Source organism: Microcaecilia unicolor, chromosome 8 (genome assembly GCF_901765095.1).
Source record: "Microcaecilia unicolor chromosome 8, aMicUni1.1, whole genome shotgun sequence".
Taxonomy (NCBI): domain Eukaryota; kingdom Metazoa; phylum Chordata; class Amphibia; order Gymnophiona; family Siphonopidae; genus Microcaecilia; species Microcaecilia unicolor.
In genome coordinates this window covers 212,794,601-212,815,249 of record NC_044038.1, presented here as the reverse complement: position 1 = coordinate 212,815,249, position 20,649 = coordinate 212,794,601, and the positions used below count along the sequence as shown (strand labels likewise).

The window sequence follows — 20,649 nt, the reverse complement described above, 5'->3', positions numbered from 1 at the left end:
GGAAAAAGTCTCAACTAGTGTGGCAACTAAGAGGTTCATTGACATTCAAATATAATTGCACGCACAACAAGTCATCATAAACTAAAAACCCTCGTTAAAAAAACAAAAAAAAATTTTGGGAACATTTTATTGTGCTAATTCAAAAATAAAACCTGTGCATAACTGTCCTTTCAAATTGCATGTAAAACACTCATATCTAGTGTCCAGAGCCACAGCGTTACTTATCTTTATCTTTATGGCCTGGGACACAGCCTGTTCCTACGTGTAGATTCCGACGGTCCCGTTTCGCAATCCTTCCTCAGGGAACCATACCATGGAACATTGAAGCAATGGTGACACCCTCCGTCGCTATACCCGCAGGCAGCTGACCTCCCCAGAGGATCCAAGCAGCGGCTCTCTCACTGCCTCTCAGCACTCCAACGGTGGTAGTAGTAGTAGTAGTAGTAGTAGTAGTAGTATTGAAGTAGTGTATACCTGAGTACATTAGGGTTATGGTGGGTTTTGGAAGGCTCTCCATACAAGGGGTTAACAGTGAGATGTGTATCTGGGACCTTTTATGTGAAGTCTACTGCATTGCCCCCTAGGGTGCCCCACTGCTCTGCTAGGATGTCTGTGTGGCCAGTCTACTAAGAATGCTGGCTCCTCCTACATCTCAATGGCTTGATTTTGTATGTTTTTCACTTGGACTTTTTTTTTTCGAAAATGGGCCAAAAAAGATAAAAGTACAGAGCACAAAAACATCTAGCAAGTGGCCATTTTTGATGTATTGCTGTTTCAAAAATCGCTATATTCATTATTCGGATTCTGGACGTTTTGAGCAAAACGTCCAAGGTCGGACTTAGATGTCATATCGAAAATGCCCCTCTAAATGACATTTCATTACTTTTATATTATTTCAGATGGAAAATGATGCAAAATGAAACAAGTGCTGTTTTCTCTGTCATTTTACAGTAGCTGGTTGATGCCTTTATCTTTTTGAATGCTGCATGAGTTCCTACTACTACTACTACTATTTAGCATTTCTATAGCGCTACAAGGCGTACGCAGCGCTGCACAAACATAGAAGAAAGACAGTCCCTGCTCAAAGAGCTATGTAATAAAAGTGAGCCAAGTATAGGACAATCAAGCCATTGTGACATCACTGATGAGGTTGGCTCTTATTGGTGGACTGAGGCATTATGACATCACAATATTAGCTCTGGTTACAAGAGACTACTACTACTACTTATCACTTCTATAGCGCTACAAGGCATACGCAGCGCTGCACAAACATAGAAGAAAGACAGTCCCTGCTCAAAGAGCTATGTAATAAAAGTGAGCCAAGTATAGGACAATCAAGCCATTGTGACATCACTGATGAGGTTGGCTCTTATTGGTGGACTGAGGCATTATGACATCACAATATTAGCTCTGGTTACAAGAGACTACTACTACTACTATTTAGCATTTCTATAGCGCTACAAGGCGTATGCAGCGCTGCACAAACATAGAAGAAAGACAGTCCCTGCTCAAAGAGCTTACAATCTAATAGACAAAAAATAAAGTAAGCAAATCAATTAATGTGTACAGGAAGGAGGAGAGGAGGGTAGGTGGAGGCGAGTGGTTACAAGTGGTTACGAGTCAAAAGCAATGTTAAAGAGGTGGGCTTTCAGTCTAGATTTAAAGGTGGCCAAGGATGGGGCAAGACGTAGGGGCTCAGGAAGTTTATTCCAGGCGTAGGGTGCAGCGAGACAGAAGGCGCGAAGTCTGGAGTTGGCAGTAGTGGAGAAGGGAACAGATAAGAAGGATTTATCCATGGAGCGGAGTGCACGGGAAGGGGTGTAGGGAAGGACGAGTGTGGAGAGATACTGGGGAGCAGCAGAGTGAGTACATTTATAGGTTAGTAGAAGAAGTTTGAACAGGATGCGAAAACGGATAGGGAGCCAGTGAAGGGTCTTGAGGAGAGGGGTAGTATGAGTAAAGCGACCCTGGCGGAAGACGAGACGGGCAGCAGAGTTTTGAACCGACTGGAGAGGGGAGAGGTGACTAAGTGGGAGGCCAGCAAGAAGCAGATTGCAGTAGTCTAAACGAGAGGTGACAAGGGTGTGGATGAGGGTTTTGGTAGAGTGCTCGGAAAGAAAGGGGCGGATTTTACGGTTGTTGTAAAGAAAGAAACGACAGGTCTTGGCAATCTGCTGGATATGAGCAGAGAAGGAGAGAGAAGAGTCAAAGATGACCCCAAGGTTTCGAGCTGAGGAGACAGGGAGAATGAGGGAGCCATCAACAGAAATAGAAAACGGGGGGAGCGGGGAGGTGGGTTTGGGGGGGGAAATGAGAAGCTCGGTTTTGGTCATATTTAATTTCAGGTGGCGTTGAGACATCCAGACAGCAATGTCAGACATGCACGCTGAAACTTTGGTTTGGATGCAAGGGGAGATATCAGGGGTAGAAAGGTAGATTTGGGAGTCATCAGCATAGAGATGGTAGGAAAAGCCATGGGATGAGATTAATGAACCAAGGGAAGAAGTGTAGATAGAAAAGAGGAGGGGACCAAGAACAGAACCCTGAGGTACGCCGACAGGCAGAGGGATAGAAGTAGAAGAGGATCCACCAGAGTGAACACTAAAGGTGCGGAGGGAGAGGTAGGAAGAGAACCAGGAAAGGACAGAGCCCTGGAATCCAAGTGAGGAGAGGGTGTCGAGAGGTATGCTGTGATCGACAGTGTCAAAAGCAGCGGAAAGATCAAGAAGAATGAGGATGGAATATTGACTTCTGGATTTAGCCAGTAACAGGTCATTGGAGTTCCCTGCCCAGGTACCTGACAATTAATATATTTTCTGTTGCACCACTCTGTTAAGTTCAGCACGGCCCAGAAAATAAACATCTGATTCTGCTTCTCTTGTAGGTCATGTGCATTTTGCTCATGACTCACTCCAGGACATGCCAAAACCATGCAGGAGTCTGAAAATCATAGACGTCTTGTTAGACGTGGAGAAGATGGGTGGGGTGGGTGGGTTGGAGGAAAGTGGTGATTGTTTACAGTCACAGTGAGAATTGAAAGTAAGTGGAAAACTGGAGAACTGCAGGGCGAATGTAATCCTAGAATCTCTTAATATCCCACATTTTGCAAGTGGCTTTCTCCCAATTGTGTGCATACACAGAAGCAGATTTCCAAACTGCAGGGAGCAGAAATCATGCCTACAAGAAACAGAAGCTATGATACCAATGGGACTGCTTGCTTAATTGTGAATCAGTGAATTCTGTTGCATCCTTATCGCTTGTTTGTGAGGAGGACACGGGGGGGGGGGGGGGGGGGGACAAACAGAAGTGGCATGATGGTATAGTGAAGTTTGTAGTTCTTAACAGGGTGTTGTGTGTCTCTGGAGTAGTTTAGGAAAGTCACCAGATGCACTTAATATCCTGGCACTGAAATAACAGGTTCACACTAAAAACCGAATAGGTAAAATTGTTAAATCGATGTTGCTTGTTGAAATGCAAATACCAAAACACTTTCTAGCTATAACTCTGAAGCTATTTTTATGAGAGCATTTTCCATCTCACAGATAGGCTGCAGAGAATACCTTCTCCTGCTTTAGACTTAGCCTGGCCTCAGAATGACATCCTATAGTATATCTCCTATCAAACTGAGCTCTCTTTTTCATCAAGCACTGCCATTTCCTCCCCTCACCCTCCCCACTGACAGTTTGAACTTCGTGGGTGTGGCTTGGATCTCTTTCAGGGAGAGAAAACTAACAACTTATAGCAGCAGCTTCAGAGAGCATTTTCCATCTCACAGATAGGCTGCAGAGAATACCTTCTCCTGCTTTAGACTTAGCCTGGCCTCAGAATGACATCCTATAGTATATCTCCTATCAAACTGAGCTCTCTTTTTCATCAAGCACTGCCATTTCCTCCCCTCACCCTCCCCACTGACAGTTTGAACTTCGTGGGTGTGGCTTGGATCTCTTTCAGGGAGAGAAAACTAACAACTTATAGCAGCAGCTTCAGAGAGCATTTTCCATCTCACAGATAGGCTGCAGAGAATACCTTCTCCTGCTTCCACCCACCCTACCCCTCTACCCACCCACCCCTAGAGTGACATGTCTTATATAACCTCCCTATCAACCCACTCATTACTTTACCTCACCCATTTCTATTCTTCTATCACCTTCTCCCACTACTCCAACCAGAGTTACACCTAATCACACTGACCACCCTTCAACATCTTCTGTCCTTCTGTGACTGTTCTCTTGTGCTTGACTGCTTAAATATTTTAAATTTAAATGCTTTACTTTTTGTCTATTAGATTGTAAGCTCTTTGAGCAGGGACTGTCTTTCTTCTGTGTTTGTACAGCGCTGCGTACACTTTGTAGCGCTCTAGAAATGTTAAATAGTAGTAGTATTAGCAAGTCTTTTTTAATCTGTTCCTACCTTGAGCCCTATATTCTCTTATGAGTAATAAACTTCTCAAGTAAGGAAATCTATATTAAAAAAAAATGACCAGACTCTGGAAACGCTTTTCAATTTTTCAAATTTGCATTTTTTTGCCTGCGACATAAACACTAATGGCTTTGATTTACGGCAAGTTTCTTTCCCACAGGAGAAAAAAACCTTTGGTAAATGTGGCCTGACATGGTCCATCAGTCCAGGGTGTAGGTGTGCCTACATTACACCTGGTGACTCAGGGACCTGACTGATACCAGCTGACCACAGGAATGTCTCCAATCCCTCCAGACCTCTGGGTTTGCAGAATGGCCACACCCTGGCCTGTCACTCACTACCCAAACACTATTCAACACTTGCATTCTTTTTTCTCTTGATTTTTGTCCTACTTTTCAACTGTTCCTTATTTCTGACATGCCATGTTTTAAACCCTAATGTCATTTGGGAAGTATTTCTCTGTGTCTAGTAAATACTTCTATGGTCATTTTTCTGTCTCTCAACTAACCCATGGCCAAGATTGTAGAAGATCTAGCTAGATTCTGACCCCTTCAAATGCCATTTATTTTGAATATAGTGTGCATCTTCCCCTTCCAAATGCATGTGAATTCATTCATCTTGGGAAGAGGGAAGATCTCAATTATCTTTTTTTGTTGTTGTTGTTGTTATTGTTGTTGTTATTTTTACTTTGCAGAAGGTCCTAATTAGATTGTAAGCCCTGACGAGCAGGGACTGTCTCTTCATGTTCAAGTGTACAGCGCTGTGTACGTCTAGTAACGCTACAGAAATGATAAGTAGTAGCAGTATATAACTATAGTATCATTTATTACTGTTGCATTATGAACCTATGGAACAGCATTGGACAACAATAATCCTAGAACAGACAGAGAAGTAGTGTGCAAAGGAATGGCATTTCCAAAAACACGAGGCAGTACGCCTTGTAGACTACACTACTCCTCTGTCTGTATTTACATCTGTATTGTTCCTGTTCCTCCACCGGAGGTTTATTCCTACAAAATAATCCTAGCCACAAGAATGGGCTGTCATTTGCAATGGAATGTTGTTTGTCAGTAACAGTGCACACTCCTCTTAATGAGTGCACACTATCCCCCTGATTCGATAAATAGCTCCCAAAGATAGGTGTGCAGTTATGGAATAGCATCAGTTATGTGTGTAACTTAATTTGCTAATTAGTTTTAAATTGGCACGCATAATTGGCAATCAGTATCAATAATTGGCAATAATTTGTAGTTGCATGCATAACTGACTTACACTCCTAAGTGTCTAATTTCTATGGCACTCAACTCCAAAGGGGGCGTGAACCTGGGAGAGGTATGGGTGGCCACCGTGTTGCAGAATACTATCATTTACAAACCTAGGTCTAGATTCTATATATGACGTCTAAAAAGCAGCGCCAATCAAAAACACGCTTGGGTGTATTCTGTAAACTGCGCCTAAAATTGGGTGAGGTTTACAGAATATGCCTAAGTCCATCCATGTGACTAGACTTTAGGTACAACAAATTACACCAATGAAGACCTGATGTAGACGCCCACGCCTAACTTTAGGTGGGAGTGAGTTATTCTATATCACTGCAGATAAATATTAGAAATGCTCATGGCCCGCCCATGCTCCTCCCATAGCCTCACCCCCTTTTGGGATCCGCGCAGTACGCAGACTACATTATAGAATACGCTTAGCGATTTGTGCATGTAAATTCTAATTAGTGCCTTAGTATCGATAATTGCTTGCTAACATCCAATTCTCGGCACCGATTGGCTTGTTAACCAATTGAGTTGCGTGCGCAAATTCAGAATATGCCCTGATTTGCATGAACAACTCAAGTCGAACTATATAGAATCTGGGGGCTAACAGCAAAAGTTAAGGATAAAAACGCGGATGCGTGCTAGTATTTTATAACAGCAGTTCCACACAGAACTGCCATTGCAGAATTCACGCTCAACATGCATTTGTACGGCGCCTAATTTTTGGCACCATTTCTTGAATTTACCCGTGTGTGTAGAGGGCACACTTCCCTTAAAAAGTGCACACTTGGCTAGATTCTGTATATGGTGTCTAAAATGTAAGCGCCTTGGAATAACATGCCTAACGTTATTCTGTAAACCGTGTCTACAGTAAGAGATGATTTATAGAATAGTGCATAGGCTGGGGAAACATGCATCAGGGAAGGGAAATGGGACTTGATATACTGCCTTTCTGAGGTTTTTGCAACTACATTCAAAGTGGTTTACATATATTCAGGTACTTATTTTGTACCTGGGCAATGGAGGGTTAAGTGACTTGCCCAGAGACACAAGGAGCTGCAGTGGGAATTGAACTCAGTTCCCTAGGATCAAAGTCCATTGTTCTAACAACTAGGCTACTCCTCCACTAACCACTAGGCTCTCCACAGAGTGGATGAACACAGATATATTTACTCTATACTAAAATCTTATGGAAGTTCCTCTACGTATAACTGCATATGAAACATGTTTTTGTTTTATTTAATGTAAGCTTCTTATATATAAATGTACATGAATCATGTGCTTGGAGATTTTATGATTTAATTTGATTTACTTCTTTGCTGCTTTTCATTTATACATTACTGTTTATGTGTTCGATAAACTGCATACATATTTGTCCTCACAAATTTTATAATTATACTTTTTGTATATTTATGTCACAAATTTTTTTATGTATTTATGTCACGATTATTTTATAATTTTTTCTTTTAAATAATTCTTTAGACTCCTGAGGCAGGCCTGTGTCCGAAACACAATACTGTGTCGAGTCTACAATAACGTTTATTCTTTTTATACCACCATAGTTTCGACGTCCTGAAGTCATTGGTCCACTTCCCACTTTGTTTTTCGGGAAAACGTGCATACATTTAGGTGTCGGAAGATGGCCGGCCTTCTCGTTCGAAAATAAGCAGCCATATAAACCAAATGCATGCACAAATGCACAACTCTATCATTTACATGTCACCATCTTTGGTAGATAAGCATACAGGATTCCCCACTTAGTTCCCTCTAGCCAGGGCTTAATTTGTAGACAAAAAAAAAAAAGCAGAACTGTGGAGCCTTGGGAGGGAGCAGGCAGGCTGGAGTCAGGAGCAACAGAAGTTGGGCTGGATTAGCTTGTCCATATTCAGTCCTGGGGGGGGGGGGGGCGGCACAAATGGGCTGGGTTTTCAGGCTATCCCTGATGAATATGCATGAGAGAGATTTGCATGCCTACTACATCCATTGTATGCAGATCTCTCTCATGCATATTCATTAGGGATATCCTGAAAACTTGAGGAGCCCTCCCCCCCCCCCCCCCCAAGGATTGAACTTGAACAAACCTAGTCTAGATTAAGGACCAAAGTGGGTGTTCTCTTCTCTGCTCCAGGCTTCCCCCCTCCCCTCTTCCTGCAGGTTACCTGGAAGGAAGATGCTGGAGTAGAGCCTTAAAAAGGTAAAAAAAAAAAAAAAAAGGGGGGTTAACACAGGACAAAAATCATGCCAGTTGTTTTTGGCATCTGAAAGGCTGGTGGTAATCAATCTGACGTAAAGAATCCCTGCTGCGCCAGAATCTGAAAAGATGTGACGGCCATTCCCACAGAAATTAAACCCTGCCTCTAGCACCCTCCCATATCTAACCCAAAGAAATAATAATGAAAATAGAGTAGGTCAGTTCTTCATATTTTGTAAAGTTTTCATCTAGAATTTGCCCTCTGGCTGTGCAGTCCTTTTGCTCATTACACTTTTTTGCTGATGGGTTTTCTTCATACTGTTTGTCTTCACACTGAACTAGAGAACAATTTCAATCCTGAGCCTTAGTCTAAAAGGACTTTCCCCATTTTTTTTGTCTGTGTAGAAAAAAACACTTTTGTGGAAATCATTCCCCTGTTGACTGTGGCACTGCGGCTGTCATTATATGGTCCACACAGGAACATCAGAGACCTGCAGGCTGTGTGTTTTGAGAGTATTGAAGTGTGACTGAATGTTGGCATACTGAAAAGCAAAAAACGAACAATACTGAGGAAACCAGATAGCTCTCCATCCAGGGGTAGAAGAGGAACCAGTTCTGGTTTTACCCCTATTGCATGCAGGGAGATGTAGTCCTATCCTTCTTAGGGATTTCAATAGGGAAGCACTATATTGCCATAATACAGCCACATTGAGCCTGCAAATAGGTGGGAAAATGCGGGATACAAATGCAACAAATAAATAAATCAAACTGCAATGCAATGCAATGCAATGCAGTTAAACCTTGATGGACTCAGCTTGCCTTCCTAGAGAAACCACCCATTTTTGTGAGGTTTTTGGTTTTAACCCTTTAGTGTCCAGTGTTCCCGTAATAAGCCATAAGGGAACAGATTGATGGGAACATTGGACACTAAAGGGTTTAAACCTGCAAACTCCCATCAAAGCTTTGTTGATTTTAACCATGCTTTCAACAATTAAAAAAAAATGTTCTTAAGCTTTCTATGTGCCTAGATTAGATGGTAAACACTATGGAGCAGCATCGTGATATATGTATATTTGAACTAGGATTGTGTGGGAATTCTTTTGTTTCTTTTGTTTTTATCACTCAGTGATTTCTATGGTGTTTTAGTGCATCCTAAAAGAAAATAGTGCACCCTAAAGAGAACAAAAATCACCAAAACAAAAATGCATTTTCCTAATTTCCACAATGCTGCCTATGTCTAGCAGTGACATATTACTGATAAGCAGTGCTAATAGTGATGGAGCACTTATTATATGAACACTTTTCAGATGTTTTATATCGAGAACACTTGTGAGAATTTGCAGTCATAAATAATTCACCCCATTAAACACACTGATTTTATGTAAGTGCATTTTACTGTTGCTTGATTTGCTGGTAAAATGGAACAAACCAGAGGGAAGAAGCAACACAAAATAAGCAACAAGAAGAATGAAGTGTAGTGGGCCCCAAAGAAACAAGAAAGACAGCAGAGTCTCAAACTGGAGAAAGCAAGTTTTATTGAAGGACCCAACAGTGCCCGTGTTTTAGAATACAACAGCTTCCTTGAATGAGCTGATATGAAGTCATTCAATGAGAAAAATTGGATAGTATTCTCACGTGAACTTATCTTCTGTTGAACTTTTATCATTGGATGATTTCATATTGCAACCCCTGACACAGGCATTTACCGTATTTTTCGGACTATAAGACGCACTGGACCATAAGACGCACCTAGGTTTTAGAGGAGGGAAATAGGAAAAAAATTTTTTTTTCCTTTTTCCCTCCTCTAAAACCTAGGTGCTCCGGTGCGTCTTGTCCGAGTTCGGGATCGCCCTCCCCTACTCACGTCACGCGATGTTCCCTGGTGGTCTAGTGACGTCGGGGCAGGAAAGAGCCCCCTCTTTCCTGCCCAGCACGCTGCTCTCCGTCCTCCTGACTATAAGACGCACCCCCCCATTTTCCTCCCAAATTTGGGGGGAAAAAAGTGCGTCTTATAGTCCGAAAAATACGGTAGTCGTGTCCTTTAATAAATCTTGCTTCCTTCAGTTTGAGGTTCTACTGTCTTTCTTGTTCAATCTGGGTCCACTACACTCCATTCTTTTTGTGACTTGCTGGTGAACAAAATTCCCTTGTGTTTCTGTTCTGAAATTCCAAAATACCTGAAACTAAGTGATCCTTCTAGTAAGCTGTATTAAGCAGCTAGTGTGGATTTTACCCGACAGTAGCCAGCAGTGTGGACCTTCACTAATGGCTACCATGTGTTAAAATCAGCCAGCATGATTAAAACATATGTATATATCAGTTGCTTAACGTGGGTAGGGGCAGGTTGTGGGCATGACAGAGGAAGGACAGAGGAGTGGCCGGCTGTGATAGTCATTTTGTAGGCTAGCTGACATGACTGCTGATAGTATCACTACGCTTAACCCCATCTCAGTAGGTGGCATTGAGCAGCCATATTACTGGAAGCCTAATAGCATAAACATAGCCTATAAGGGGCATCTCCCAATTCCCCCCCTCCCAATGATGGCCCAGCCCCACCTCTACAAAGCCTCCCCTTGATGACTCTCCAAATCAAGCATCTGCCGCACACACCATGATTCTCCTCACATCAAGTGTTCCTCCTGCATCAAGAACCCTGAAAATGTAGTAACTCCTCCCCACAGGTAAGCACCTCCCCATTACTCCCAACAGATCTCCCTTAGTGCTATACCCTGACCCTCCCTAGTAGCCTAGAGGCAGGGAGCAGGAGTGGTCTTCCTCTATTCTCATCCTGCCTGGTATCAGGTTTCAAAATGTTCATTCTGACCCCTAGTGGAAGTCTTATGGTACCACCACAAGGGGATCAGCTGTCCATATAAGAAATGATTGCCAGACCATATAACTTATAAGTGTCTATAAGTATCTGCTCTATGTGCTAAATGCATGGGAGATGCTGGGTCTGTCTCCCTGCATTTACTGTACAGGCTTTGCTCTTACCTGGCAGTTGAGGCTTGATAAGTCCAAAAATTTACCACACTTTGCTAAAAAGGTCCCTAAGCTGCTATTTAGAAGTCAGAACTCAAGGTCTGAAAGGAACTTTGTCCTTGCTAAAATTATCAAATTCTGTTGTTCTATTGTTGGCTTTTCTTTGCCACTCCAGGCGGAATTAAAGCGACCTTTCAGAATAAAGATAAGGTTTGGATTACACACCTACATCATTCCTTTGAAGAGAGACAGTTTCGACATGGTGGATGGTAATTGATCCATTCTGAAGATTTCCATTAACAGATGCATGCTGAAATGAAATAAATGCATTATTTTTCTTATTTGATTTTTGATGTGTATTATTTTAGAAAGACACTTTTATGCTACTTATAAAGCTAAATCCTTTTGCTTTCAGCATTGCTCTACAATTGTTATCTGACCTGCTTATTTACTGCTGGCTACAGATCTGACCCTATTCCTCTACCCTCCCTGTCTCTCCATGTCCATTCTGATTGCCTGGCCTGATTGCAATACTTTATTAAATGCTTCTTGTGATTATTGTACTGTAATTTACCTAACCGATCTTTTCCCCTTTATATTGTTTGGTTTTGTCCTAGCCTGCTTATCTTCTTTTTTTACCCTTTTAGTATTTTGTAAACTGCTTAGCTGTCTTATGTTGATTGGCAGTATATCCAATAAATTGACCTATGGGACATAATAGAATCCAGAGAGATTCCAGTGAGTATTCAGAATATGCAAAATTAGCCCTGAATATTCAATACCAGACCAGGGGCGTAGCCAGACTTCGGCAGGAGGGGGGTCCAGAGCCCAGGTGAGGGGGCACATTTTAGCCCCCCCACCTGATGCCGCCGACCTCCCTGCCATTGCCAACCCCCCTCCGCCATTGCCGACCCCTCCCCGCCGCCGCCACCAACTTTGCCCCCCCTGCTGATGACCCTCTTGAACCCCCTCCCACTGCCAACCCTCCCCCGCTGCCGCCATCATCACCTACTTTTGCTGGCGAGGGACCCCAACCCTTACCAGCCGAGTCCTCTTGCTTCCTGCGCAAGGGTTCGTTCTGCGGGAAGCAAGAGGACCTCGGCTGGCGGGGGTTGGGGTCCCTCACCAACAAAGGTAGCCCATGGTGATAGCGGGGGAGGGTTGGCGGCGGGAGGGGGATCAAGAAGGTCAGCAGCACCGGGGGGGGGGGCTAAAATCTATGGGGGCCCCACTTAGCTATGCCCCTGTAGCAGACTACCTCTGGGCTCTACCATTCAATATTCAAGTTTAATTCAGCACGGGCTAGCTGCCAGTTCTCATGGAAGTCATGCTCCGCCCCCCTTCAGCCCCCAGAACATCAAGAACCCCCATCTTCTGATCCTCCTCCCACCCCCTCAGAACATTACGAATTTCTTCCAGGATTCCCCTGAGGCCTACCTGCCTGATCTCTGGTGGTCTAGCGGGGAACAGGCAGGAGAGGTGCCTCCTTCGAAATGGAGTGAAGAAAGGAGGGGGGTTCTTGACATTCTGGAGGGTTGGGAGGGAGGGGGGACTGGCACACTTCAGGCTGGTATCCAGAAGTTATGCGTTGCCAGCTTTTAATCAGTACTGGCATCCACACATAGCTAAGTGGGCATAGTTAGGACTGTTTTGGGTGCAGTTCTGGTTGCCCTCTTAGCTATGTACTGAATATTGCTGGATCCTCTCTGACTCCGTCCCCTTAAGTCCCTGTGCATTTCAATGCCAAAAAGACCAGTAAGTGCTGATATTCAGCAGCATTTCCCTGCTAAGTGTCATGAGTATTAACGGCCAGTCCACTGAGTGAAAATAATAATAATTTGTACTCATTTAGTACAATAATTTGATGTTTAGCTACATGTTTCAAATTAAATGAGTTTTACAGCACCATGTTTTAAGAAAATAGTTCTCTTAAGTGGGATTGGTTTAGCTTATTTCAGGGGCGTTGCTACGGGTGGGCCTGGGTGGGCGGGCCCACCCAATTTTGGCCCAGGCCCGCCCACCCAAGCGCACGCAAGTCGCACACTGCAGCAGCAGCCTAGCGTAGCCGAGCGTACAGCACAGATGGCACCCGCTCGCGCTCTGGCTCAGCTGCTGATCTCTCCAGGAGGTTCCTTCCTGCTTCCAGCCCAATTGGCCCGCCCACCACGCCACCCAAGCTTAGCACACACGTCGCACAATACATAGAGACTGCACTGCAGCAGCGAAGCAGCAGCCTGGCCCTGCCTGCCATAAGCATACCTACTAGTACTACACGTCGCGGGGGCGGCACCCGCTCAGGGCAGGCTCAGTTGACGATCTTCCACTCCAGGCGCGCCACGGTCGTAGGCTCGCTCGTAGCTGTTCCATTCTATGTGGACGCGACGTGACTGTGCGCGGCGGCGGGGTTTCCCCTCAGCAGCCTCGCTTTTGACTCGCTCCTCCTTGGCCTCGGCTCCGTCGTCGGTTCGGGTTCGCTCGGGCATAGCTGCTGCACGTGCACGCATGGCACGCAGGGGAGGGGGGTTGACTATTAGTGCGAACTTCAGTCTGGCCCTGCCCCTGCCCTGACCCCTCCTGAAACGTGGGAATTTGGGAAAGGGAAAGAAGAAGAAGGTTCTAGTTGGAATTCAATCGAGAATCATTCCAGTTCCAGTCCAGCAGCAGGTAATAAATAAATTCTTGTAAATGCTTTTTTTTTTTTTTAGTGACATCCAAGTGTGTGTGTGTGTGGGGAAGAAGTGTGTGCCCACCCACCTTGGGCTCAGGCCCACCCAAATTAGCAAGTCTGGCTACTCCACTGGCTTATTTGATAACATTTTACATCCACTGCTCTTAGAGGAAGAACAAAGTGGGTTACAATCATATCCTTATAAGACAAAGGAATAATGAAACCAAATTTACAATTTAAAAAAAAAGAAAGGAAGGTAGAGTCAAAGAGTAAATATTAAGAAAGTAATAACGGAAACAGGTTAATCTGAGCTTACTAGATTCTTATTTACTTATAGAAAGCTAAAATAACTCAATCAAGCTTTGATTCTTTTAACAGATCTGATCTTGGGATCATCGTCACCACAAGAACAGAGTAGATGGTCCGAAGTAGGTAGGGATCTGTTGGATATGGGAGCTACACCTCAGCTCAGTGAAGGGCTCATTCTTTGAAGAGAAATGTCTCCTGTAAGCTTGAGTCCCCATCACAGATCATTTTTCATGGGGGTTTCTGCAGTAAAAGCTGAAGAGATTTTTCCTTGATTTCCCCACCAAGACTTTGGCGTTTTACCTACATCCAGTAATTTTCATAAGCACCTGACACCTTTTCCTCCCCCCTCCCCACCTTTTTCCAATGTGCTGGCAATTCTCCTCCTTACCTCTAAATCTCATCATTTTAAAAATGTAATTACATTACATAGCAACGTGGTAACATAGTAGATGACGGCAGAAAAAGACCCGCACGGTCCATCCAGTCTGCCCAATAAGATAAACTCATATGTGCTACTTTTTGTGTATACCTGACCTTGATTTGTATCTGCCATTTTCAGGGCACAGACTGTAGAAGTCTTGCCCAGCACTAGCCCTGCCTCCCAACCACCAGCCCCGCCTCCCCCCACCGGCTCTGCCACCCAATCTCGGCTAAGCTCCTTCTGAACAGAATTCCTTTATGTTTATCGCACGCATGTTTGAATTCCGTTACTGTTTTCATCTCCACCACCTCCCGCGGGAGGGCGTCCCAAGCATCCACCACTCTCTCCGTGAAAAAAAGAGTTCATAAACCATACTGAAGTGAAACCAAGAGTGTGGAAAAGTAAACAACCCATAAAATTAACAGTACACAAAAAGCCATTAGCATAAGGAGCAAAGGAAAACTAACTGACTTTGCCAGAGAACTTAGTGTCCAAGGTACCTTGGCATCTTCAGCTGAAAACTCATTTTCTTGGTTTTCACTGTCTTCATGAACGCTTATTTCATTGCCCATCGTCACTGTGCTATAAATTTGAACAAAGCAAAACAAAACACAATTGCAAGTTATTAATAATAAAGCTGAAATGGGATGACTAAAGGAGCAGTGATTTTTTTAGATTGATATGTATGAATTGGTCTTGAGTGTTTGCGTCTTTCCTATTAAATAATTGGGGTTCTTTTCTATAAATTAAAACTGCTGTGATCTGTTTAAAACCTAGTGGTATAGAAAATGTTAATAAACCATAAGCCATGAAAACCATATCTGTTCCAGCAGTTAGAACTGCATAGAATTGAAATAGGCAATGCAGTGAGTTCTCTTAAAGGATGAGGAGGTTGAAATTGTTACAGAAAAAAAAAAAAAAGCCAGATATTGCTGTTATTAATAGTCTCATGGCCAGGACTATCAGCTAAAAATGTGCACTCTTTTGAAAATAGTGTGTCTTCATTACAAGTAGTGCACACTCCTTGCAAAGTGTGCATGCTATTTTCAAAAAGGGTGCACTCATAACAGTGACCTCCCAAATGAAAATGAAGACTAACCAAAAAAACTCCAAAATGAGCAATGCTTTACTCCTGCCCCTGGCCTGTCCGCCTGCATCTCCACCTCCTCCACAGTTTCACTTCTTTTTTGTCTACAAATTAAGGGGTCCTTTTACCAAGCTACGGGTAAAAGGACCCGGTGCTAGTGTCAGGGGTCGTTTTTTCCCCGAGTGTCAGGGCCCTTTTGACCGCAGCGGGTAAAAAAGCCCCCAGCACACATGGCCATGTGGTAAGAGAACACTAACCGTATAGCCATGCGGCAGGGAGCCCTTACTGCCACCCAATGAGGTGGCGATAAGGGTCCTGCGCTATCCCAGCGGTAACTGAGCAGTGTGCGGCTATGCCAGAATACCACCGTTCCTGGGGGTTTCCTTTTTCCCAGGAAATGGCATATGCTTGGGGCGGGACTACCACCGGCCCAACGCAGCCGCCACTTTTTATCATAGCTTAGTACAAGAGCCTCCAAATGCATTATACCAGCTGGCTCACAGTTATCCATTTGCTTGCTCATACTTTCAAAAAATCTAATAAATTAGTAGGTCAAGACTTAACATTTGCTGAACCCATGTTGACTCATTCCCATCTAGTAGCTTCAATCATTTTGCCCAGTACAGACGATAGGCTTACTGGTCTGTAGTTTCCTGGATCATAAGTGCATAAGTATTGCCATACTGGGAAAGTCCAAAGGTCCATCGAGCCCAGCATCCTGCTTCCAACAGTGGCCAATCCAGGTTACAATTACCCGGCAAGATCCCAAAAATGTACAAAACATTTTATACTGCTTATCCCAGAAATAGAGGATTTTCCCAAAGTCCATTTAATAACGGTCTATGGACTTTTCCTTTAGAAAGCCATCCAAACCTTTTTTAAACTCCGCTAAGCTAACCGCCTTTACCACATTCTCTGGCAACAAATTCCAGAGTTTAATTACACGTTGAGTGAAGAAAAATTTTTTCAGATTCCCCTGGAGTCCTTTTTTACCAATTGCCATTCTGTTGGTCACCCTCTAATTCTCAGGTATCATGATTTTTGTAAATGATAGGCTACCGATTACTTGTGAGAGTTAGCAATTTAATGTTTCAGCTCTTTTTAGACTGAGATGAACATCATCCGCTCCTGTATATGTGACCCACTGAGCCAGGGTCGACGAGAGGGGGCGAGGGGGGGGGGGCAAAATTCCCTGGATCCAGGCCTCCAAAGGAGGCCCAGCGCTGGGATCTCTATCTCTTGCTTCTGACGGGACCTGGATGATTGCATCCCGACAGTAGCAGGAGAGAGAAAACTCCGGCGCCGGGCCCCCCTTGGAGGCTGGGGAGGATCTGGAGGAGCAGACACCTACCTTGGGCCAGGGCCTCTGGTTTTGCTGGCGGGGGTCCCCCCCCAGGCCCGCCAGCAGAAGGGGTCTTCCTCCAGCACTGCTCTTCATTCTGCCACATTGCCTGCCAAGCAGCTGCTTTTCCCCTCAGGCCACACAAGCATGCACGACGACGTGAGAGAAAAAGCAGCTGCAGGGACAGGCCATGCGACAGAGTGAAGAGCAGCGCTGGAGGATGACCTCTTCTGCTGGTGGGGTCTCGGGATCCCCCCTAGCCAAGGTATTTCCACTGCAGTTGCGGCAGGGGGACAGCAACGATCCTCCTGGGGGGAGGAGGCATGGCAGCAGTGATGATCCTGGGTGGGGGTGGGGGGGGGGGCGACAGTGGTGACGATCCTGTGGGGGGTGGCGGCCCTGCCTCAGGCCCAGCTCAGTCTTTCAGTGGCCCTGCGCTGAGCGGAAAAGTACCAAAAGTGGTGCATATGACTTATTTATGCTATAAGATAGAGGGATATCAACTGCTTAATCTTGCAAAAATGCAGCCTCTTTAAAAAAATGAGAAATCTGTATCAATAAAAAAGTCATTAACCACAGAAATCACATACCCCATTTGTGGTGCTTGCAGTTTTTAGGCTGTAGAAAATGAAAAACATCAAAGCTGTAAAACAAATGACATAGTCCCTTTCTACTGACCCTATAGTACACAAAGCTTTCAAAAATGAAAGTTGCTCCTCCAGACTTTTATAGCTTTTCACTCAGTGGGTCACATAAATTTTGCATATTTATTTAAATTTAGCTCATACCTTTCCAGTGGTAGCTCAAGGCAAGTTACATTTAGGTGCAGTAGGTATTTCCTTGCCCTTGAGGGATCACAGTCTATGTTTGTACCTGAGGCAATGGAGGGGTTAAGTGGCTTACCAAGGACACAAGGATTTTAATGCTGGATTCCCTGATTCTCAGCCCACTGCTCTAAGCCATAGGCTACTCCTCGACTACTGGCTGTGTTTTAGTTTGTCAGTTTGATCTATGACACTTTTAAAGTTCCACAGACTATTATAGAAATCTGGATAAATCAGTGATGATTAAGAAGCTTCCAGGCACCTCAAGACTAATTTAAAATGATAACGTTGTGTCCATACCATTAGCAGCAGAAAAATGTGGAAGAGTAGTGTTCCAGGATGCAAGTCCTAAAAAAGGAATCCAAAGCTTCTAAAAGGTTCTTTATTCTCAAACCATGTATAAAAACCATATACAGTCTTGACACACCAAAGGCATATACGAACCAGACCCTACATAGGCCGAGTTTCGGTGTAAAGCCTTCTTCAGGGGTCTCTCAATAGCATGTAAGGATAACAAATGAACAGTGGCGTACCGAGGGCGGGGCGGTGAGGGCGGTCTGCCCCGGGTGCAGGAGGGGTGCAGGGAGCATCCGCGTGGATGTTGGCTCCCCCAGTTCCCTGCTCCCTCTGCTGTTACTTCCTGTTCCGGGGCAGAGGAAGCAGGGAACTAGGGGAGCCAACAGGCATGCAGCTGCTCCCAGTACCCCAGCAGGTAAGAAGAATGCACCCGGGGGGGGGGGGGGGGGACTTGGAGGTGATAAGCTGGGGGCGGGACGATGATGCGCCAGGGGGACGCTGCACCTGGGGGGTGTCATGACGCACCTGGGGGGGGGGACCCAGGGGGATGGAGAATGCTGAACCTGAGAGAGGGGGGTGCAAAGCGGTGAACCGCCCCGGGAGGCAACTGACCAAGGAACGACACTGCAAATGAAGCAGGAGAAAAATGCTCCAACACCAAAAAATAAAACTTTATTGATGATGTGATAAGGATAAAGAAAATCTGTGGACACGGATGAAAACCTGATGTGTTCTAGGGTGAAGCAAAAGCCGTCAATAACAAATGGTCATGAAAAACATACCATTAGCACCAGTGGCATAGCCACAGGTGGGCCTGGGTGGGCCAAGGCCCACCCACTTAGGGCTCAGGCCCACCCAACAGTAGCAGACATTTAGCGGTAGCTGGTGGGGATCCAAAGCTCCGTCAGCTGAAGACTTCCACCTAATGGTAACAAAAACGCTACTCTCAACAATACCGGAACCTGCGCATGCTCAGTTTTCAGCGCATGCCTTCTGCAGACTGCCAAGGTGGAAAGAAGCATTTTCCTGCTAGCTTAGATATTTTTTTGGTGGTGGTGGGATGGAGAAAACTTGGTGCCCACCCACTTCTTGCCTAGGCCCACCCAAAATCTGTTGTCTGATTAGCACATGCAGGCAATTGGCACAGAAACTTGGACCCTAGCCTTGTCTTTGATCACTGAAAAGCTTTCGCCCCGGACAAAAAGAAAGGGTCAGCGTAGGAGTTATTTCTTTCCATAATTCAGTGGAAAATGGCTCCTTTAGCTTGTGTTCGTAACTGTGCTATTTTGCATCTGTGAAAGCAGGCTCATGCCCTGAGGCTCAAAACTCTGGTGCTGCTCAGAACAGCACCGGAAAATACTTCCGGAACAGCGCTGAAAAAGAACCTCCCAATGCTCAACCCTAATAACTCTTCTTCTCTCAATTCTATTATGTGTCTGTAACACATACATCTCATTCTCCACCACATCACTCTGTATTTGTTTCATCACCGGAGGCAGCTTACGCCTCACAGTAATATGTAAGCCACATTGAGCCTGCAAATAGGTGGGAAAATGTGGGGTACAAATGCAATAAATAAATAAATAAATAATGGTATGCAAATTATATGCATGCTGTTAGTGCTGAATATTGGAAAGTAAAGGAGAGGGAACGTGCCTGGCATGTGTGCACAAGAGCTGTGCAGTAAGCACACTCTTGTGCGCATGTCTAGTCAGACTGCGGAGCCCTTGCAGGCAGGGCTGCCGAGAGGGGTGGCAGAGGTCACAAAATTCCCTGGGCCCGGGCCTCCAAGGGGGGACCGGCGCCGCAGTCCCCTCCACCCGCTCACCTCCGTCACCACCAGGCCGGGCCCCCATGAATTCAAATCATAGCGCGCTCATCTCAACCTCGCTCCGTGTGAAAGAAGTGCAGCAGCGGCAGTCTACAGATCGCCTCACTTTGGGCCTTCCCTCCCTGTGTTCCGCTCTCGTCTGACGTAACTTGCGCAAGGGTGGGACACAAGGAGGGAAGGCCCGAAGGGAGGCGATCTGCAGACTGCTGCTGCTGCGCTTCTTTCACACAGAGCGAGGTTGAGGTGAGGCGCTATGATTTGAATTCAGGGGGGCCTGGCCCAGTGGTGGACGGAGGGGGGCGGTGGCCTTGCCCCGGGCCCAGCCCAGTCTCTCGGCGGCCCTGCGTGCAGGCACTTCTCCCCCCGCAGCACAGCACTAGCCCAGCTGAACCAGAATTACTTTGCAGTTTGGAGAACAAGAATTGTTTGAAGTTTGCTGCTGCCTGTTTAGCAACGAGCCAAGCTTGGCGTGAACGCTTACAAAGCAAACAGTCAAGTCAGTCCTGCCTCTGGCTTGGCATTATTTTTGCAGTGGTAAGGCAGCTTTGTTTTTGTGTGCTGTTCTCTGAGCATTGTGAGGGGGGGGGGAGGGAGGATAGGAAATGACCTCATTTGACCACATTAGCATGCTATTTGCATTAATCTATGGCGTGCTCATTGTTCCCCACGCTAGAGCCCTCTGAACATTCTGCATTAATGGCCTCTAGCGCCCACATTGTAACATAGTAAATGACGGCAGATAAAGACCTGAACGGTCTATCCAGTCTGCCCAACAAGATAAACTCATTTTACATGGTATGTGATACTTTAAATGTATACCCAAGTTTGAGTTGTCCTTGCCTTTCTCAGGGCACAGACCGTAAAAGTCTGCCCAGCGCTGTTCCTGTACTAAATGTTCTGGAGCTGATGTCGAAGCCCCTTAAAATTTACACTCAAGCCCATCCATATCTATTCAGCAATGATCAGGGCGCAGACTGTAGAAGTCTGCTCAGCACTGGTTTTACTCTCCGATT

At 45.2% G+C, this 20,649-nt stretch overlaps 1 protein-coding gene across 1 annotated transcript in view; it reads right to left on the bottom strand.

Moving 5' to 3' along the window:
- The window catches only part of LOC115476702 (breast carcinoma-amplified sequence 1-like), a 114,694-nt gene that overhangs the window by 78,684 nt on the left and 15,361 nt on the right, over nt 1-20,649 (bottom strand). The window contains exons 2-3 of the mRNA XM_030213233.1: nt 14,756-14,837; nt 11,083-11,167 (exon numbers count right to left, since the gene is read on the bottom strand). Of these exons, the coding sequence (XP_030069093.1) occupies nt 11,083-11,167; nt 14,756-14,827 (157 nt within the window). The 5' untranslated portion in view covers nt 14,828-14,837. The remainder of the gene's footprint in view (nt 1-11,082; nt 11,168-14,755; nt 14,838-20,649) is intronic.